Source organism: Ahaetulla prasina, chromosome 16 (assembly GCF_028640845.1).
Source record: "Ahaetulla prasina isolate Xishuangbanna chromosome 16, ASM2864084v1, whole genome shotgun sequence".
Classification (NCBI taxonomy): Eukaryota; Metazoa; Chordata; class Lepidosauria; order Squamata; family Colubridae; genus Ahaetulla; species Ahaetulla prasina.
This window is the reverse complement of record NC_080554.1, coordinates 6,907,501-6,929,618: the sequence shown is the minus strand read 5'-3', so window position 1 is coordinate 6,929,618 and position 22,118 is coordinate 6,907,501. Positions and strand designations below refer to the sequence as shown.

The following is a 22,118-nucleotide window of genomic DNA, read 5'->3' as shown; positions in this document are numbered from 1 at the left end:
ATTTGTCAAGCATGTATAACAGATATAACTAGAAACATGATTTTGAATACAGGAAATGGACACGAATAAATAGGGACAACAGGACAGGGACGGTAGGAACATTGGTGCGCTTATGTTACCTAGTTTGGTTATGAAACACCTGCATGAAAATCACGAAGCTCAGAGAGCACCAAGGACCCTACATTCCTCCTCCTCTTTCTCCTCCTCCTCTTCTTTCCCCCTTCTCTCTCCTCCACAAAGCCCACTCGCTTCAAGCACTGATGATGTTACCTAGTTGGGTCATGAGACGTCTGCAAGAAAATCACCAAGTTCAAAGAGCACCAAGGACCCTACACTCCTTCTCCTCCTCTTTCTCCTCCTCCTCTTCTTTCCCCCTTCTCTCTCCTCCACAAAGCCCACTCCCTTCTAGCACTGATTATGTTACCTAGTTGGGTCACGAAACGTCTGCAAGAAAGCCACCAATATTTGGATGAGGTTAATTGGATTAGAAGGGAAAATTTTACTCTTATGTTTGGTTTATATATAACAATACCTTGTGATTGACCCGGGAAGCCGGGGGGGGGGGGGAGGGAGGGGGGAAGGGGGTTTTCTGGGAGGGAGGGGGAAAAAAGGGGGGGAAATGTTTTTGTTTTTTAAAACTTTTTCAATAAAAAAAAGAAAAGAAAGAAAGCCACCAAGTTCAGAGAGCACCAAAGACCTCACATTCCTCTATTGTTGCCAATAAATAAATGATCTCGCCCTGAAGGTATTACGCTCCGTGAATGGAGCTGAACTTCAAGCAGGATTTATAATTTTTTGTGTGTGTGTGTTGCAGGATTTCCCAGGCAGCAGGCGCAACACTCGTCCTTGAGCAATTCTACGGGCATCGCTTCTTCCGAAACTGATCGTCCTATCCCCAGCCAAACGCCTTTCTTGGGTGATCATCTCACAAGATTGTTAGCTGCCCAAGCGAGTAAATTTCAGACCCAGGCAAGTGTTTTTTTAAAAAACAAAATTTCCAATAAAGGAGAATAATTGTAGCCCAGGATTGAACTGTGGGCTCCTTGAATGCTTTCCGAGCTCGGTTCTTTTCTTGCCGACGTTTCATGACCCAACTAGGTAACATCATCAGCGTCACAAGGGAGTTAGGGTTTGCTTTTCAATTCTTCTAGCACTGATGATGTTACCTAGCTGGGTCATGAAACGTCTGCAAGAAAACAACCAAACTCGGGGAGCACCAGGGACCCCACAGTTTCTTATTTCTGACTGGCAACTGGAAAAGAACGAGGGATTCGCGAGGACGTTTTCCAATCTGAAGGCATTCTACATGTTGTGAAGACATTCTACATACACGTTGTGTGTGTTTCGGCATTAAGTAGATTGAAACAAACTGGATGCTGGGTTGCAATTGTTTTTAGATTTGTGCACACTCGTTCTTGCCCTCTGTTTAATCTTTTCCCGCTTCTTGGAATTGAGATAGGAAAACAACCATCTTACCTGCATCTGATTAATGCAATATGACAAAATTCATTCTTTTTTTTTTTTTTTAGATGGAATTTTTGGAGGACTTAATTCAAACCGATACGCTGGAGGCCATGGACCAGCTGAAGGTAACGCAATTGTTCCTCCTCCTCTTAAGTGACCCTCCCTGGGTAGTCCTTGACTTATAACAGTTCAGTTAGTGACTATTTGGAGTTACAACGGCACTGAAAAACGTGACGTACGACGGTTTTCAACACTTTTTTTTTAATTTAAATTTATTTGAATTTATATCCCGCCCTTCTCCGAAGACTCAGGGTGGCTTACATTGTGTTAAGCAATAGTCTCATTCTATTTGTATATTTATATACAAAGTCAACTTATTGCCCCCAACAATCTGGGTCCTCATTTTACCTACCTTATAAAGGATGGAAGGCTGAGTCAACCTCGGGCCTGGTGGGACTTGAACTTGCAGTAATTGCAGGCAGCTGCTGTTAATAACAGACAGACTTAGTCTGCTGAGCCACCAAGGCCACTTAACGACGGTTGCAGGATCCCCATGAACTCAATTCAGATGCTTGGTCACCGACTCCTAATTATAACCACTGGGTGACCAACTTAATGACTGCAGCAAGAAAGATCATAAAATGGGGACAAAAAAAACTCACTTCAGCAACGTCTCGCTCAGCAACAGAAACGTTGGGCTCAGTTTTGGTCGTAAGTCGAGAACTACCCGTATAAGTGTACACCCTTGTCTTTTTTTCTGCACGAGCTATTTTAGCAAGGGATGGACTACAAGACTACAACACCGTTGTTGTTGGTTGTTATTGTTGTTGTTGTTGCTGTTGTTGTTGTTGAGTCCTGATTTTTCCAGTCCACGACTGAGATCCTGGAGTTCTCCCAAATCAACTCCAGTCATATCTTTCCTCCCCGTTCCCCGACATTTTCTATTTCTTGGTGACGTTTCGATCTTCTGCCTTTGAACTATTTAAATCATGGGCCCAGAAAGAAGAAATTGGTCTTTGGAAGGCCAGAGAAAATTGTGTTTCTTTTTGCACAAACATAAGCAAATCTAGACTGCGTACTAAAAAGCAGAGACATCACCCTGCCAACCAAAGTGCGTATAGTCAAGGCGACGGTTTTCCCAGTTGCAATGGATGGCTGTGAAAGTTGGAGCATAAGGAAGGCTGAGCGCCAAAGAATTGAGGCCTTTGAACTCTGGTGCTGGAGAAGACTCCTGCGAGTCCCTTGGACTGCAAGGCGATCCAACCGGTCAGTCCTAGAGGAGATCAACCCTGACTGCTCTTTAGAAGGCCAGATCCTGAAGAGGAAACTCAAATACTTTGGCCACCTAATGAGAAGGAAGGAAGGACTTCCTGGAGAAGAGCCTTATGGTGGGAAAGATGGAGGGCAAAAGAAGAAGGGGATGACAGAGAACGAGGTTGCTGGATGGAGTCACTGAAGCAGTCGGCGTGAGCTTAAATGGACTCCAGAGGATGGTAGAGGACAGGAAGGCTTGGAGGAATGTTGTCCATGGGGTCATGATGGGTCGGACATGACTTCGCAACTAACAACAAAACAAAAAGCATAACTTCTCAAGTAGTAGAATCAGAGATGACGCACCTACGGCCATTAACAGATGGTGTAGGGTTTCCTGCCTAAGCAGGGGGTTGGACTAGAAGATCTCCACGGTCCCTTCCAACTCTGTTATTCTATTCTATTCTAAATAGCAAAAGCCTTCTCAAAAGAACAGTCTTCAGATGACAGGTAATCCTCGACTTACGGCCACAATGGAGCCCAAAATTTCTGTCGCTCCTTGAGACAATGGTTAGGTGAGTTTTGCCCCAGTTTACGACTTTCTTGACCACCGTCGTTAAAGCGAATCACGGCCATTATTAAGTGAATCACGGTTATGACGTGAACCTGGCTGCCCCATTGACTTTGCTGATCAGAAGGTCGCCCAAGGGGATCGATCGCATGACCCCTGCCACCGTCATAAATATGAGTCCAGGTGCCAAATGTCTGAACTTGGATCGCGCCATCCTGGGGATGCTGAAACGGTCGTTAAGTGTGGAAAAACAGTCCTGCTTGTTTTCTGTTCGGTGCCATGGTCACTTCGAAAGGGTTGCTAAAAGAACCGTCATAAGTTGAGGTTTTCCTGTGCTCATTCCTCTCTCAATCTTCCTGTCTCGGTAGGGCTTTGCAAGGCTGAAGGAAGCTCAGGAGGCATTGGAGCAAGCTTATCTTCAGGCTCGAAACAAATACCAGCAGTTGAATCAGAACGGAGCTATGGAGACTCTAGGAGAATTTGATCCCAACCGGTACGTAGACATCTACCACCCAGGTTAAAAAAGAGGGTCAAAAACGCTATGTTTGCCAGCTGGAAAGCTGACAGTATCAGGGTTCCCACAGATGCCCTAATTAAATCATGAGCCTCTGAGCCAAGCTTCAAAAGAAACCCAGTTATTTATTAGGAGCTTCGTGTTGGCACGTTCCCAAGTGAAGCCAATTCTGACCCCACGAAATTTATGGCCCCAGTTATGACCCTGTTTCCCCCCTCTTCCCTTGGGTGTGTCATCAGTCACATTCGCCAATGGAACAATTTCGCGGGTTATAGCGATCACTCCCCTCTGGCCACTGTGGGTCACCCTGGGAGACAGCCTTGAGAGAGATATGTCTGGAATGTGCTTTTGTTTTTTGGCTGCCGTGCTGCTTCGCTGTTTTCCCATTCCCCTTGCCTATGGTAACTCGAGAGCAGGGGATGCTTTACGAGTTGACATACAGCCTGGTTTAAGTCCTGAGTGCCACGCGATAGCGTGAGCTCCCACTACTTACCTCAACTCCTGCCCACCTGGAGGTTCAAAAGCATGCAAATAGATAAATAGGTACCACTTTGGTGGAAGGTAACAGCATTCTAGGCACTTTAGTGGATAATAATTCCATTCACAGGACCATGGAAGCGTCTTTGGACAATGCTGACTTCCTTGGCAAGAAAACAGAGATGAGCACCATGCCCTAGAGTCAGACAAGACTGGGCAGGGGAAACATTTTCCTTTATTTTTAAGTTGGTGGAAACTCTTAGAGGCTGCACAAATTTTACTCAGGACAGCTTGTCTCCTCCTTTGTCCTTCAGATCTGCCAGTGATAACCGATTTCATTCACCTTTCGAGCATTAGAGACTCTTCTTGTTAGAAATTCTGTTTTATGTAAAGCAGCACACAGAGCAAACAAAGAGTACAATCACCATGTGCTTTACTGCTCAATTGCATAACCGTAGCAGGAAACAGGAAAGTCTACTGGACATATACCACAGATCCAAACTTGACAACACTGCCATCTACTGGCTAAATACTACTGTAGTTGTTGCATTAAAAAATAGATTCCAACAATGAATTCCAACACTTCTCCCCTTTACTTATCATGTCAACTAGCAAATATCTGGTAGCTGCAATTTCAGGCATATTTATTGTTGGAGATGAGCACTGACCACTAGAGATGGACGTGACTGGATAGAAGAACCCTTTACTTTTTTAAAACGACTTTGATGCCCAGTGCTATTAAAAGTATCAAGGAATTTATATCCAACTTGACAAATAAAAGATTTGGGGATTGTGGCTTTAATGTTTCTCAGAGCTGTGGAAGGCAGCGTCTTCCATCTTGGGCTGCGTTTGGAAGGGTTGAAAGAGAAAATCGAGCGGCCTACATGGAACCAACCGGTTGGAGCAGAGATTTCTCCACAAAGCGTCCCGTCACATCCCAGCTTCCCAGTCCAGCTTTCTGAGGAACAAATGGGAACCCCAACACCTTCCCTTCATTCTCCGGTCCCGGCTGTCTGCATACCATATCCTGAGGTAAAATCATGATTATTTAGAAGGTGGTGGTTGTTGTTTTTCTGAAGGAGTGACGGAAATAGTTTCTCCAGGGAAGATTTCAGTGGCAGCATTTTAGAGCTGAACTCAAACCAGGGGTGAAATTCAGCAGGTTCTGGAGAACTGGGAGCGGAAATTTTGAGTACTTTGGTAGAACCAGCTGGTCCCAGAGTAAGGGGTGGGAATGGAGATTTTGCAATATCCTTCCGTCTGGAATGGGGAGGGAATGGGGATTTTGCAGTATCCTTCCTGCCTAAGCAGGGGGTTGGACTAGAAGACCTCCAAGGTCCCTTCCAACTTTGTTATTCTATTCTATTCTATTCTATTCTATTCTATTCTATTCTATTCTATTCTATTCTATTCTATTCTATTCCATATTTTCTATTCTATTCTGTTCCTATTCTATTCTATTCTATTCTATTCTATTTCACATTCTATTTTATTCCATATTTTCTATTCTATTCTAGTCTATTCTATTGCATATTTTCTATTCTATTCTATTCTAGTCTATTCTATTGCATATTTTCTATTCTATTCTATTCTGTTCTGTTCCTATTCTATTCTATTCTATTCTATTCTATTCTATTCTATTCTATTCTATTCTATATTCTATTCTACTCTATTTTCTATTCTATTCTATTAATTCTATTCTATTCTATTCTATTTCACATTCTATTTTATTCCATATTTTCTATTCTGTTCTGTTCTGTTCTGTTCTGTTCTGTTCTGTTCTGTTCCGTTCCGTTCCGTTCCATTCCATTCCATTCCATTCCATTCCATTCTATTCCATATTTTCTTTTCTATGCTATTCCATTCCATTCTAAATATTCCATTCCAAAATAATCCATAAAGGACCTCTGTAACTCTTAAATAATCATCACTTTTTTTTAACAAAAGGGGTGGGGGGGCAGTCATGTTGGGGCAGCATTGTGAAGTGGTTCTATTTCAACTCACTTGGGTTTTTTCCGTCTACTCCTCAGGCCTCCACCCCGAAGAAGAACATCACTCAAGTCCAGCTGGAGGGAGACTTGAGTTCCATCAGTGATGAGGCTGATGAAGAAGAAGATTTCTTGGAGCTGCCCCAACCCTGCAAGCCTCAGGAGGAAGAGGACATGGATTATCTTCTGGACCAGTAAGGCTGCCTTTCAAGTTCATGTCCATCCATGAAAAAAAAAAAAGGACACTCAAACTGGAAGGTGAAAGATTGGGACAGATGGGCTGCAATGTGAACGAATCCACGAGGGATTCTTCTAAGCTTCACCCACTTTCTCGCCTGGGATTTCATTCATTCAACACTTGGCACCATGGTATCTGTGTGTTGCCATCTGATCTTGAGGTCATCAAAGCTTCATGGAAGTGTTGTGGCCCGCCAGTAGCCTGCAGAACTGGCAGCAGAGTCAGACAGTGAGGAGGCTGGGGAGGAACATGGGCCAGTCCTGGAGTCTGGGGAAGGCTCGGACAAGAGCTCTGCGTCAGAGGCAGAGAGGGGGGCCAGGGCCATCTGGGAGTTATGAGCTGAGTCCGGAGCCTCCAGAGTCTGACATCAGTGAGGCAGAGGAACAGGGGGAGTGATCTGTCCCCCTCCGCAGTCCGGGAGACACGAGCGATGATTTAATTAGCTGGCAACTATCAGCTCTGGCAGCAAACTAGCGAGCGTCTGCCAAGTGTCTCTTATCTCTCTTGATGCCGATGAGTCAGCCAGGAAACCAGGAACAAACAGGACTTCAGCTCTAATTCTCCCTCTAAGCAATTGATTTGCTTGCCACGAAGTGGTATAGCAGCCCTTGCTGCTTTTATATCCTGTGGGGTGTGGCTCCATGACTCAGCACTTCCTAGGCCTGCCCCACTCCTGCTTCTGTTGTTTCCGCCACTCCTGCCTACGAAACCTAAGGTCCAGCTAGGCCTGACTGCCATCAGCCGGGTCTGGAGGCGTGGCCTGGGGGGGGAAGAGTCAGGGGATGGAGGCCTCATTATCTCCTCCACCTGGCCTGCCTCTGGCTCCTGGAGCTGAGCCAGGGAAGCCGGTGCTCCTGAGGTAAGTCCTGATGGCCCTTCCCCCTCACTTTCCGAGTCACTTTCTGGCAGGGGGCCCAGTTCGGGGGGCGCAAACACAACAGGGAGCCTGTTCTCAGTGCGTGCATGAGCAGAGCTGTCAGAAGGCAAGAACAGTTAAGACAAAAGGGGCAACTGGGGAGTAAGGCTTGGAGATGATTGGCCCTTCCCATAAGACATAAAGGAGGAGCAAAGGGACATGAGCCTTTGCAGGAAGCAACTTTGTTGGTTCTGGTCAGTTTAAATTCTGAAGCTCCGTTTTGACTCTGTGCTCCGTGTGGCCTTGCAAAGCTAATTGCCAACTAGGTCTTTGGCAGCGTGGCCAGGGAGATAAAGGTGGGGGCTTATCAGCCTTATCCCGAAGGACTGCGGCAGACTTCTGTCGGACTCTTTACAAACTGCTTGGGACTCATTACGGGTTGTGAATGAACAGAATTCACAGCCGTTGAAATAAAAAGAGGGTTTTTGGGACTAAGCGTGTAATGGTTATTGTGTCAGGAAGCCTTGGTTCAGAACAGGAACCCACTGCCTTGGGTATCGTTGAGGGTGGATCAGATGGGAGAAGTTGAAAGCGAGGTACGGAAATCTTATTTGATTCTCCAAATGTATTTGGTTTTTCTGTCCCGGCTCAGCTTTTTACTTTTTTCATTTTCCAAGGTGCAACAGCTTCAGATCTTTGCCAGAGGCCTTGAGTCACAAACACAACGCAGAAGAACTGGGCAGTGAAACCACCACAGCTGCTGGGACCAAGAGCATCTCCCTGCAGAAGGCATCTGCATCGAATAAAATCCCTCCTGCCTCCAAGTAAGTCCTGAGCTACTTCATTTCAAGATCTAATACCACCATCTCCAGCCTTCACAGGGCCAAGAAAAACTTCTCTTCTGAATTTCATAAGAAACAGAATAACAGAATAACGAAAGAGACCTTGGGGGGTCTTCTAGTCCAACCCCCTGCTTAAGCAGGAAACCCTACACCACTTCAGACAAATGGTTATCCAACCTCTTCTTAAAAATTCCCAGTGTTGGAGCATTCACAACTTCTGGAGGCAAGTTGTTCCACTGATTAATTGTTCTCACTGTCAGGAAAGTTCTCCTTAGTTCTAAGTTGCTTCTCTCCTTGATGAGTTTCCACCCATTGCTTCTTGTTCTACCCTCAGGTGCTTTGGAGAATAGCTTGACTCCCTCTTCTTTGTGGCAGCCCCTGAGATATTGGAACACTGCTATCATGTCTCCCCTAGTTCTTCTTTTCATTAAACAAACATATCCAATTCCTCCAACCATTCTTCCAGTTCCCAGTTTAAGCCATGCATGCAAAACCCCGAAGGAATGGACATCCACGGACGCATATTTTAGCATGCGCGGGACATAAAGTGGAAAGCAAAAAAATAAAAATAAATGAAAAATAACATATAACGTATAACAACAGTTGGAAGGGACCTTGGAGGCCTTCTAGTCCAACCCCCTGCTCAGGCAGGAAACCCTACACCATCTCAGTCAGATGGTTATCCAACATTTTCTTAAAAATTTCCAGTGTTGGAGCATTCACAACTTCTGCAGGCAAGTCGTTCCACTTATTAATTGTTCTAACTGTCAGGAAATTTCTCCTTAGTTCTAAGTTGCTTCTTTCTTTGATCAGTTTCCACCCATTGCTTCTTGTTCTACCCTCAGGTGCTTTGGAGAATAGTTTGACTCCCTCTTCTTTGGGGCAGCCCCTGAGATATTGGAACACAGCTATCATGTCTCCCTAGTCCTTCTTTTTATTAAACTAGACATACCCAGTTCCTGCAACCGTTCTTCATACGTTTTAGCCTCCAGTCCCCTAATCATCTTTGTTGCTCTTCGCTAATAGATTAATGAACCTTCCTCCAACTAATCTCCTGGGAGTAATCAAAACCGAAGCTTAGACTCCTGGACCAGCCACGTTTTCGACTTGCAAAAAAAAAAAAAAAAAATCACATTTGAATCCTGGCCCGGTTTTTATTTTTTCTAAGCCTGGGTTATTTTTTTGCCAAAGCAGCAAAACAACTGGTGTTTTGGGGCATTCCGGGATGTGACTAAAATTAGAAACAGGGGGTTGGCCCTTTTTTAGCTGCATCGTCTGAAGCTGTGGAACAAAGACGTCTTTGCAATTTTTTTTTCTTGTTTTCTTTCCCAGACTCGTTCAAAGCAGCTTTAGCCTCTCTTTTTCTTTCTCTCTCTCTCTCTCTCTCTCCCTTCCCACCCCTCCTCCTGTCTGCTAAATGGGTTACCTTGGCAAGGAAGGGATGTAGAAGACAAGAATGCAGAAGGGGAGGGAGAACGGAAAGGAATTTGACAGGAAGGAAGTCAAAACTCAGCAAGGGAATCTTAAAGAGGTCGGGAACAACAGCTGAGAAGCAACTAGGCTGGGAAATATAGTTTGTTTGGAGGCCATCGTACTGGCCCAGTTTTCAAGTTTTCAGCTCAGCCTGCATAAAACCTGGCACCGCAACTAGGCTGCTACAAAGATTTCGTTGTGTTTTTTAACACTTCGGCCCCATTGTGGTTTTCTACAGGAGGTAAGGATGGAGGGAGGGAGGAGGAAGGGTGGGTTTCTAAGAAAAGAGGCGAGGGAAATTTCGGAATAGAGCTGGAAGGGACCTTGGAGGTCTTCTAGTCCAGCCCCCTGCTCAAGCAAGAGATCTATACCGTTTCAGACAAGCGGCTATCCGGTCTCTTCTTAAAGACCTCCAGTGATGGAGCACCCATAACTTCTGGTGGCAAGCTGTTCCGCTGGTTAATTGTCCTCACTGTTAGGAAATTTCTCCTTAATTATAGATTGCTTCTCTCCTTGATTAGTTTCCATCCGTTGCTTCTTCTCTTGCCTTCTGGTGCTTTGGAAAATAAGTTGACCCCCCTCTTCTTTGGGGCAGCCCCTCAAATACCGGAAGGCTGCTATCATTGTCCTCCCTAGTCCTTCTTTTCTCTAGACTGGCCATACCCAGTTCCTGCATCCGTTCTCCATTTATTTTAGTCTTGTGAATTGGGTGTGAAGGAGGTGTTTGCTTCACAACGCACACACTGGTTCTAGGAGAATTTGTCTGCATTTTATAAACTCGCATTGGGAAGTTGTGTTGCTTTCTGGGTACTTCAGGTACTGGCTTTGAGCAGGGGGTTGGACTAGAAGACCTCCAAAGTCCCTTCCAACTCTGTTATTCTGTTATTCTTCCGCTTGCATGTCAGATTGTCGATTGCAACCTTGATTAGCTTCGTGGAAACATCATGTCAGAGTGTTTACAGCATGACTGCTATTTTGAGACAAAACACAGGAGCAAAATGCAGGGCACAGAGGTTCGTCTTACAAACAGTGGTTTATATACAAGACTTCTACATACAGACATACATGTGGCAGGCGCACATACCAGGCAAGCAATCAATCTTCTTCAACTCTACAAGGAGAACTACAATGCAGATAGAACACAAGGAGGAGAGTGATATCCGAGGAGAGAGAGAGACGCCCTCTAATGGCCTCCCTTATATAGACAGCCTCTTAAAGTGGCAGTAACCCTGCTGACTCATTCTCATTTCATCATCTCGGTTTACAGCCTTACAGCGGCTGGTCAGCTTTAAATCATCGTTACCTTAACACACCAGCTTCCAAGAAACATTATACCTTAAATTGAAGGGCTTGTTCACAAACTAACGTAGTGTTGCTTTTTGTGATAGGGGACTTCAGGAGAAAGCGGCTCCTGAGCGCTTGCTCAGAAAGGTCCAGCTGCCTACCCACCCGAAGAGACACGTGCCTTCCATCCAAGCAGAAGCAGCTCTTGGTGAGCCTGCAGAGCTCAACCGTCCGACAGTTGCCGTCCACAAGATGTTCTCGAGAAGGCAGCAGGCGGAGTTTTCGCCTCACAGCAGCATGGCGAGCATAAGGGGGAGCGTAGCATCGGAATCTGCAGCTCCGCATTCACCCCAGAAGATGGACACAACGTTGTGTGAGGTAAGTCTGAGTTGGTGATGGTAGACGTTGGGTGGGGGGAGAGAATTCCAGGTAGTCCAGCTTGCTCAGTTAGGGAAGATTAAGGAAGGAAATATAATCTCACGTATCTCCAAAACAGAAATTGGAGAACATGATGGGGAAAAAAATTGTGTCCCCATCTCTGGGGTCTTTGAGGTATTGGAGCTACTTAGAAACCTCACCAGGTAAGTCCACTGGACCTGTTCAAGTCTACTTTGGATGGAGCTACAGCTCTTTCATTGTTGTTATTAGTTCTGAAGTTGTGTCTGATCCATTGCGACCTCAGGACAATGTTCCTCCAGGCCTTCCTTTCCTCTACCATCCCCCGGAATCCATTTAAGCTCACGTTGACTGCTTCAGTGACTCCAGCCAGCCACCTTGTTCTCTGCCGTCCCCTTCTTCTTTTGCCCTCCATCGTTCCCAGCATGAGGCTCTTCTCCAGGGAGTCCTTCCTTCTCATTAGATGGCCAAAGTATTTGAGTTTCCTCTTCAGGATCTGGCCTTCTAAAGAGCAGTCAGGGTTGGTCTCCTCTAGGACTGACCGGTTGGATGGCCTTGCCATCCAAGGGACTCGCAGGAGTCTTCTCCAGCATCAGAGTTCAAAGGCCTCCATTCTTTGGCGCTCAGCCTTCCTTATGGTCCAACTTTCACAGCCATACATTGCAACTGGGAAGACCATAGCCTTGACTATACGCACTTTTGCTGGCAGGGTGATGTCTCTGCTTTTTAGTAAGCTATTAGTAAATAATAGTAAGACTTAGTAAGATTTGCCATGGCTTTCCACTCCAGGAGCTCTTTCCTAAAGGTTCACTAAATGGAGATTCTCAGCCATCCAGGTCATGGTTGTCCCAAAGGTGCTTTTTTCAAGAGACAACTTGGACTTTCTGGTTTTTCTTTGAAGACTTTTTGCTTCTCATCCAAGAAGCTTCTTCAGCTTCCCTAAAGGATGTGCCCTTCACACAACATTCATGGAATGAAGATAAATCCAAGTGAAGGAGATACCTCTGTGATCAAGCCCGGTGGCCTTCAAGAGTAGGCGAGAGAGAGGGTCTAGATTTTACTGGTAGCTCCATGAGTCACTCTCTTCCCTTTGTTGCAGGACCTGCGCATCGTGTCTCCAGAGACAGACAGTGGTTTCGTGGGATCAGAAACTAGCAGGGCATCTCCTTTGGCACAGATGCCCAAGCACCAGTTGGCAAAGATGAGGTACAGCGCATTAAATATTCTCCTTTTCCTTTATATATCTCTTTTTCAGTTGTGTAACGCCACCCCTTCCTTCCTGTTCCTTTTTTTTTTCTTCTTCAGCCTTCTTCCCCTCTATTTTCCAGTTTTCACTCACTTTTTTCTATTCCCCTTTTCTCTTTCCCTCCAAACTGCTCATTCTACCTTCTGCGGAGGTGAGTTCAGAAAGGAAACACATGGAGCTGAATAGAAAACGAGTGTAATATACTTTATCAATCCTATAAAACCTGGGTTTTGGGGTTCCAGGTCCTACAGCATCCAAAGACCTTCATCTACCATTGATGGGCCTCCCTGCTCACCTTCCTCAAAGAAAGCGCCAAGTGCGGCGAAGCAGCTGGGATCAGACAAATCACCTGGACAAGTGAAGACCGAAGCTGGGAGAAACAGATGCACCTTGGCGAAAAGAAACCCCCTGCAGAAGACTTCTCCCTCCAGGTGGACAAATGACATGGAGCCAGAAGACAACGAGAACTGTGAGTTGAATTCCAGATGAGGATGGAGGTACCACCTCCATCAGGCCCAGCTACCCCAAGGTTCACCTCCTTGCTAAGGCAGCTTTGACTCAATTATGGAGGCCAGTATCTCAGAGTGTTTCTGAACAGTAGCAAGATGTCCTCTACAGTATACAACACAGCTCACAAGGCCCAGATGCTGGGGCTGAGATCTTAAGGTTTAGGGTCAACACTGTTCAAAATATATATCCCAGGTCACCAAGATGCTTGCTTCTAGCAAAAGACCACGTTGATGAAGTGATTAAGGAAAAATGTTTAATGGAAAGAAAGGGTGACATGATTAGCAGTGCTCTAATATTTGAGGAGTTGCCACAAAGACGAGGGAGTCAAGCTATTCTCCAAAGCACCTGAAGGCAAAACAAGAAGCAACGGGTAGAAACTAATCGAGGAGAGAAGCAACTTAGAACTAAGGAGAAATTTACTGACACTTAGAACAATTAATAAATGGAAGGGCTTGCCTCCAGAAGTTGTGGGTGCTTCAATGCTGGAGGTTTTGAAGAAGAAACAGGACCTGCCATTTATCTGGAATGGTATAGGGTCTCCTGCTTGAGCAGATGGTTGGACTAGAAGACCTAAAAGGTCCATTCCAACTTTGTTATTCTATTAAAAGTAGTGTGTGTCAGGGTTCCCATGGATGTCCTAATTAAATCATGAGTTTCAAGCCAAGCTTCAAAAGGAATCCAGTTATTTATTAGGAGCTTCATGTCTTCACGTTCCCAAGTGAAGCCAGCTCTGACCCCATGTAATTTACACTCCAATTATGACACCCTGTTTCTCCTCCTCCCCCCAGGGTGTGTTATCAATCACATTCGCCAACGGAGCAATTTCCCAGGTTGTAGAGGTCACTCGCCTCTGGCTGCTGTAGGTAACCCTGGGATACAGCCTTGAGAGAGAGAAGCATGGAATGTTCATCTGTCTTTGGCTGTTGTGCCATTTTGCCAGTTTCCCATCCCTCCCCTGGCCTAGGGCAACTCAAGAGCAGACCAGGGATACTTTGCAAGTTGACAGCATGTTAGCTCCCCCCATGAATTTAATTTTTCTGTGATATCCCCTTTAGTAGGTTGGGATTGGAGATAAAATGGAAAGAACGTACAAGGGATAAATTGAAATATCGCTCCTTTTTTTAAGCATTGACTCATCCTATGAGACTTCTAGTCAGTGGCCCCCATACTGTATTTAAGAAAAGCAGACCCTGACATCTATATTTTAAGGCTGACCAGAATTTCATCCGTAAGGAAAATTCATGATATCTTTGCTCTCTCTCTCTCTTTCTCTCCTGCTTACTAGTTCACCCTGACTCCGAGTCAGAAACTGATACACACGGTGGTACCAGTCTGGATGGCAGCCCTCCACCCCATGGGAGAGATTTCCCCAGTTCGCCCCCAATTTCTTCAAACGTGGCCCAGGCTCGCCACAAGAACTTCCTTCATTCGCGCTTGGAACGAGAGTAAGTATGCCTCTCCGAAAAGGAGTTCAGGAGAAAACAAAATTATAGACCAGGGGTCTCCAACCTTGGCAACTTTAAGACTTGTGGACTTCAACTCCCAGAGTTCCTCAGCCAGCTGGCTGAGGAATTCTGGGAGTTGAAGTCCACAAGTCTTATTTAAAGTTGCTAAGGTTGGAAACCCCTGGTATAGATCATTTGGATGGGGTTGGTGAGGCTTTTGAAGTAGGATCTTTGGACTTCAAAACAGCGTAGCAGGCCCAAAGAATCAGGATCACCCATGAGACTGCAGCAAAACAAGATTTATTGAAAAATCTAGTCAACTAAATTAGTGCCAGACAAGAGCCAACCTGTCGTGTCCCACTCCTCCGCTGATGGCCGGGTCAGGGAAATCCGAATCAGGCGTGCCTCTGCAGCTCTGCCAAAGTCCTAGCAAAGTTCTCAAGGCAGGCAGGAGACCAGAAAGTGACTTCAGCAAGATATGTTTAGACTTTGCCTGACTCAGAGAATGCCAGAAAGCAGGTCCTTTATATAGGCCATGGGGTGTGGCTCTATGACTCAGCACTTATCCAGGCCTGCCCCTCCCTTCCTTCTGTTGCCTCCATCTATCAAGTCTTCTGACGCGAGGGTCACTCCAGTCTGCAGCTGTTGGCAATTGACCTCCCTCAGGCTCACATGCTGTGGGGGAGGGGGAGGGGTCTAGTTGCTCCGTTTGCCTGGGCATGGAGCCAGAGCTGGGGGCTGGAGATACTTCCTCCTCTTCAGCCTGTCTGGGCATGGAGCCAGGGCTGGGGCCGGGAGGCATACTAGGACATTCCTCAGCGTTCGGAAGCAGATAAGAAGGCCCCGGCTGTGGTGAGATCGGACGAGACACAACACAACCAAATTCAGAAGGGGTTAGAATTGGACCGTTTGTGACAATGCAACGATTCTAAGCTGATGACGTGCTTAACTCCACCACCACCCCAGCTTTGCCAGCTCCTCTCCTGCATCCCTGGCCTGCTCTTGAGTTGCCATAGGCCAGGGGGGATGGGAAACCAGCAGCCAAAGACAGATGCACATTCCACACTTATCTCTCTCAAGGCTGTCTCCCAGGGATACCTGTGGCAGCCAGAGGGGATTGACCTCTATAACCCGCAAAATTGCTCTGTTGATGACACACCCTGGAGGGAGGGGCAAAACAGGGTAATAATTGGAGCGTAAATTATATAGGGTCAGAGCTGGCTTCACTTGGTAACATGGAGACATGAAGCTCCTAATAAATAACTGGATTTCTTTTGACGCTTGGCTTGAGACTCCTGATTTAATTAGGGCATCTGTCAGAACCCTGACACACACCACAAATGTTCACTATCCCACATCTAACTACTTTAGAACGTACTTTAAGGATACATTCCATCACTTCATAATTATTTTTCTGATAACCTTGGTTGCCAACTTTCCTTAAAGCAAACCCTCCTTTGGCTGGGAAAAGATAGAGAGTTGCTAATGGAGGCTTACCGAACAATCAGTGCCCTCAAAGTTTTCGCCATCTCTACGGAATACACCCCTACATTTCTAAACGACTGTCTCTGATTTTGTCAAATGATTTTTTTAACCCTGTAATTTTACCCCCATGTTGTGGCCCACCGGCGGCCAGCGAAGCTGGCAGCAGAGTCGGACAGTGAGGAGGTTGGGGAGGAACTTGGACCAGTCCTGGGGGATGGAGAAGACAAGGGCTCTGCGTTGGAGGCAGAGAGGGAGTTAGACAGCAGCAAGGCAGAGGAACAGCTGGAGCCTGTTCCCAGTGTGTGCATGCGCAGAACTGCTAGAAGAGAAGAACAACTAAGACAGCAGGGTCAACTCAGGAGTAAAGCCATACCTTGGAGGTGATTGTCCCCTCCCGTAGGAAATAAAAGAGGAGCAAACAGGGAGTGGGCTTTTGCAGGAAACAGTTCGTTCATTCCGTGACTCTGAGCAACTCTGTTCTAAGTTTTGTCTTGTACTGCGGTTGGAAACAATTCATGTGGCAGCTTGCCAAATGAGATAAGGTCTGTGTTGATAGATATTCCTTTGAAAAACTGTTTGGACAGGCCTTGCGGACTGTGAATGAACGTAATTCACAGCCGTGTAAATAAGAGAGGTTTTTGCCAGTAATTCCTTCCTCCTGCTTGTTAAGGGAGCCTAGGACAGAACACCCCATCCCTCCAGCACGGGAAGAGGGAGAGGAAAGCATTAAACTCATTTCCCCCTTTTGTCTTGGGTAGAATTCAGATGACTTCAAACCCGCCTTAGTAGTAGTTGTCCAGTCAACCTGATGTTCCTGTGTGTTTTGTTTCATTTCTCCACCAGCGAAGCCATCGAAGCTTTGCAACATGAAGTCTCTCGGTTACGTCAAAGTCTAGAAGAGTCACTTCATAGGCAGTCTTCTTCTCCCCACCCATCAAGAGTTCAGGGCATGGCTCAACTTTATCCAAGCGTCACTCCAGCCGGGTAAGGAATGAATACAAGTATTGTTTTAATAGGTAAGAGTATCTGGGCAAACGCTTGTCTGGTAGATCTCATTGTTTCTTCCCAGTCCCTGGTGAGCCTATCTCTAACTACATGTTTGTGGAGATCCTCCATCATCCAGGTCATGGTTGTCCCAAAGATGCTATTTAAGAGGCAGCTGGACTGTCTTTGTTTGTTTTTTCCTTGAAGATGTTTTGCTTCTCATCCAAGAAGCTTCTTCAGTTCTCAATGGACTTTTTTTGTTTTTTCCTTGAAGAAGTTTCGCTTCTCATCCAAGAAGCTTCTTCAGTTCTGAATGGACTTTTTTTTGTTTTTTCCTTGAAGAAGTTTCGCTTCTCATCCAAGAAGCTTCTTCAGTTCTGAATGGAGTTTTTTTTGTTTTTCCTTGAAGAAGTTTCGCTTCTCATCCTAGAAGCTTCTTCAGTTCTCAATGGACTTTTTTTTGTTTTTTCCTTGAAGATGTTTTGCTTCTCAGCCTAGAAGTTTTTTCAGTTCTCAATGGACTTTTTTTTGTTTTTTCCTTGAAGAAGTTTCGCTTCTCAGCCTAGAAGATTCTTCAGTTCTGAATGGACTTTTTTTTGTTTTTCCTTGAAGAAGTTTCATTTCTCAGCCTAGAAGTTTCTTCAGTTCTGAATGGACTTTTTTCCCCCTTGAAGACGTTTTGCTTCTCATCCAAGATGCTTCTTCAGTTCTGACTGATTTTGCTTTTCCTTGAAGATGTTTCGTTTCTCATCCAAGAAGCTTCTTTAGTTGTGACAGTTCTCTAGAAGAAGTTTCTTGGATGAGAAGTGAAACGCCTTCAAAGAAAAACAAACTCCAGTTACCTTATGAAAAAGGGACATCTGTGCCTCCAAACCTCCAAATGATATCTTGAGGGCAATAGGACTGCAGAGACGATCTATTTTCTCACCAGGCAGCTGACTCACCCATTATGAAAGACATTATGGGAAACTTCCAAAACAGCTAACCACAATTCTACTGTCCTGGCTAGGTTCCAAACTGTTCAGAAAGGCAGAGATTCACAGCAGAACCAGGGTGAAATTATTGTTCCTTTCCCTCTCTGATGCCTTCACTGCCCATAGAATGGAATGGAGTGGAGTGAATACAATACAAATACAAATACAATACAGTGCAGTGGAGTGCAGTATAGTACAATACAATACAATAATAATAATACAATACGGTGCAGTGCAGTGCAATGCAGTACAGTACACTACAATAAAAATGCAATGCAATGCAATAATAATACAATACAATAATAATACAGTACATTACAATTACAATACAATACAATAATACAATACAGTGCAGTACAGTACAGTACAATAATAATACAAAACAATAATAATGCAATACAGTGCAGTACAGTACAATACAATAATATAATACAATACAATGCAATAATAATACAATGCAGTACAGTACAATACAATAATAATACAGGGCCGTGGTGTGGCTCAGGCTGTAAGAAGCCTGTTATTAAAACACAGCTGCCTGCAATTACTGCAGGTTCTAGTCCCACTAGGTCCAAGGTTGACTCAGCCTTCCATCCTTTATAAGGTAGGTAAAATGAGGACCCAGATTGTTGGGGGGGCAATAAGTTGACTTTGTAAATATACAAATAGGATGAGACTATTACCTTACACACTGTAAGCCGCCCTGAGTCTTCGGAGAAGGGCGGAATATAAATGTAAATAAAAAAATAAAAATAATAATAATAATACAGTGCAGTGCAGTACAGTACAATACAATACAGTAATTCAATACAGTAATTAAAATTCATTTTAAATCTGTGATTTATATTTTGTATATTTTTTGTTTTAGTATGGCTGTAAACCGCCCTGAGTCCTTCGAGAGAAGGGCGGTATAGAAATTAAATTATAAATAAATAAATAAAAATAATATAATACAATACAATAATAATACAATACTTTACAATTACAGTTACAATACAATAATAATACAATACAATAATAATACAATACAATGACAATTCAATACTAATACAATACAATACAACACAGAACAGAACTAACTCATATTTACGACAGTTGCAGTATCTCGGTGTGACGTGATCCTCTATTGCAACCTTCTGGCAAGCAAAGGAATCCAGAACAAGTCAGATTCACTTAACAATTGCCGTGTTCATCACTTAACAATTGCAGTGATTCGCTTAAGAAAGTTGTTAAAACGAGGCAAAAATTCCAATAACAAATGCCTCGCTTAGCCCCAGAAATTGTCACCTCAACGGAGGTCGTCAGTCAAGGACTCCCTCTATTAAACCCTGCCCAGGAGGGGTTTTTCTTAATTTATTTTTATTTTATTTTTTTATTTGTATTTATATCCCGTCCTTCTCCGAAGACTCAGGGCGGCTTACATTATGTCAAGCAATAGTCTTCATCCATTTGTATATTATATACAAAGTCAACTTTTATTGCCCCCAACAATCTGGGTCCTCATTTTACCTACCTTATAAAGGATGGAAGGCTGAGTCAACCTTGGGCCTGGTGGGGCTTGAACCTGCAGTAATTGCAAGCAGCTGCTGTTAATAACAGACTGTCTTAGCAGTCTGAGCCACCAGAGGCCTTGTCTGCAGACGGATGCTAAACTAAGTGTGCTTGTTCATGCTCCATCTCGCCTGTGTTCACACAAACAAAAAACTAGAATAAATCGTTCAAATACATTGAATAAAAGGAATCCAGTCAGATTTTAGTAGTCCAGAGGTGACATTTCCAGAGGGGAAATGAATGGCTAAGATAAGCTTCTTGTTTTGTGTCTTGCTATAGAGTTGTGGCCAATATTGTGGAAACCTTTTGGGAAAAGTGTATTTTCTAAAACTAGCTAATAACACCACTTTTTTTTTTTTTTGAGTAGTACTATAAAATTATATATCAATGGAAAAACAATTTAATCAAGAATGCAATGCAATAATTTTTATGGAGGATTTGCTATTAGGAGAGCAGCTACAGTATAAAGAAGAAGAGTGAGAGACGTAGAAAAAATGAGATTATACAAAAATGATCCCCAAAGAAAAAACGAGCTATACAAAAATGATCCCCATGTCAGTTAATACTTAGTTGGGTAACCTTTAGCACAAATGACGGCCTTACGACGTCTTCTCATGGAGTGAACCAAGTCTTTGAGTTCTGCAGCTGTTATCATGGGAAACCAAGATTGAAGGATGGCTTCTATTAACTGGGTTTTATTGCTGGGTCGATTCTGACTAACCAGTTTCTTGAGTCGGCTCCATAGATTTTCCATTGGGTGAAGGTTTGGGCTGTTCCCAGGCCATTCCAGCAGTGGAATAGGATTATCTTGAAACTCCCCCCCAAAAAAGTGGTGTTATTAGCCATCAAACCTCAAAAATACACTTTTCTCAAAAGGTTTCCACGATTTTGGCCACTACTGTAGTCTTGTCTTCGGTGTAACATGCTGTCTCGTTCCACAGAACCTCAAGGAAAAACGTAGTGGAATCTGATGAATCATTTCTGGCCGCTGAAAGAAAAGGGAAGACCCAGAAACCTTCTTTGGCTCAACATGGATCCGAGTTGGACTTCAGTAGGTGGCCAAGGGTTTAACTTTAAATGTTGTTGGCGTAGTCCGGAATTAGGAACTTGGTGTCCTGCAAAGTCTCTGGATTTTTAATTGTCGGCCACGACTGTCGATAGAACCAACGGCAGGATGTTACCCAGAGCAACTGAGGGCCCTTAATTAAGTTAGTTATGTAGAGAGCCATATTTTAGGCAAAGAGAGCACTCTCTAAACAGGTTGCGTTGTCTGTTTTAAATACTTGGAGAGGTCCTTGGTGCTCCCTGAGCTTGGCTGTTTTCTTGCAGACGTCTCATTACCCAAACTAGGTGGCATCATCAGTGCTTCGAAGGGAGTTGGGCTTGCAGGAAGGAGGAGGAGGAGAAGGAGAAGGAGGAGGAGGAGGGGGGAAGAGGACATGGAAGGGAGGGGAGGAGGGAGGAGGGGAAGAAGGAAGGATAAGAAGGCAGAAGAAAAGGAGGAGGAAAAGGAGGGCTTGCAGGGAGGGGGAGGAGGAAGAAAAGAAGGAGAAGATAGACATGGAAGAGGAGGAGAAGATGGAGGAGGCAGGAGGGGAAGAAGGGAGGATAAAAAGAAGGAAGAAGAAAAGGAGGAGGAGGGCTTGCAGGGCGGAGGGGGAGGAGGAAGAGAAGGAGAAGATAGACATGGAAGAGGAGGAGAAGACGGAAGAGGGAGGAGGGGAAGAAGAAAGGATAAGCAGAAGGAAGAAGAAAAGGAGGAGGACTGTGGGGTCCTTGGTGCTCTCTGAGCTTGGTTGCTTTCTTGCAGACGTTTCATTACCCAATTAGGTAACCTCATCAGTGCTTAGAAGGGAGTTTGGTTTGCAGGGAGGAGGAGGAGGGGAAGGAGGAGGAGAAGGAAAAGAAGACGAAGAGGAAGAGAAGGAGGAGAACTGTGGGGTCCTTGGTATTCTCAGAGCTTGGTGGTTTTCTTGCAGACGTTTCATTAACCAAACTAGATGACATCATCAGTGCTTGAAGGGAGTTGGGCTTGCAGGAAGGAGGAGGAGGAGAAGGAGAAGGAGGAGGAGGAGGGGAAGAGGACATGGAAGGGAGGGAGGAGGAGGAGGAGGAAGAAGGAGGATAAAAGAAGGCAGAAGAAAAGGAGGAGGAGGAGGGCTTGCAGGGAGGAGGAGGAGGAAGAAAAGAAGGAGAAGATAGACATGGAAGAGGAGGAGAAGATGGAGGAGGCAGGAGGGAAGAAGGAAGGATAAAAAGAAGGAAGAAGAAAAGGAGGAGGAGGGCTTGCAGGGCGGAGGGGGAGGAGGAAGAGAAGGAGAAGATAGACATGGAAGAGGAGGAGAAGACGGAAGAGGGAGGAGGGGAAGAAGAAAGGATAAGCAGAAGGAAGAAGAAAAGGAGGAGGAGGAGGAGGACTGTGGGGTCCTTAGTGCTCTCTGAGCTTGGTGGTTTTCTTGCAGACGTTTCATTAACCAAACTAGATGACACCATCAGTGCTTAGAAGAAGGGAGTTTGATTTGCAGGGAGGAGGAAGAGGAAGGGAAGGAGGAAAAGGAGGAGGAGGAGG

General features: G+C 44.9%; 1 protein-coding gene across 2 annotated transcripts in view; it reads left to right on the top strand.

Moving 5' to 3' along the window:
- LOC131186274 (microtubule organization protein AKNA-like) overlaps positions 1 to 22,118 on the top strand; it is a 30,180-nt gene that overhangs the window by 184 nt on the left and 7,878 nt on the right. Inside the window, exons 2-13 of one of the 2 annotated variants that reach the window (XM_058159711.1) lie at positions 815 to 969; positions 1,530 to 1,589; positions 3,655 to 3,779; positions 5,090 to 5,309; positions 6,308 to 6,459; positions 8,037 to 8,183; positions 11,063 to 11,336; positions 12,454 to 12,560; positions 12,843 to 13,069; positions 14,396 to 14,555; positions 16,884 to 17,024; positions 20,491 to 20,600. In XM_058159711.1, coding sequence (XP_058015694.1) covers positions 815 to 969; positions 1,530 to 1,589; positions 3,655 to 3,779; positions 5,090 to 5,309; positions 6,308 to 6,459; positions 8,037 to 8,183; positions 11,063 to 11,336; positions 12,454 to 12,560; positions 12,843 to 13,069; positions 14,396 to 14,555; positions 16,884 to 17,024; positions 20,491 to 20,600 — 1,878 coding nt within the window. Of the gene's footprint in view, positions 1 to 814; positions 970 to 1,529; positions 1,590 to 3,654; positions 3,780 to 4,407; positions 4,461 to 5,089; positions 5,310 to 6,307; positions 6,460 to 8,036; positions 8,184 to 11,062; positions 11,337 to 12,453; positions 12,561 to 12,842; positions 13,070 to 14,395; positions 14,556 to 16,883; positions 17,025 to 20,490; positions 20,601 to 22,118 lie in introns of those variants that run through there. The other variant, XM_058159712.1, reaches the window with a different exon arrangement.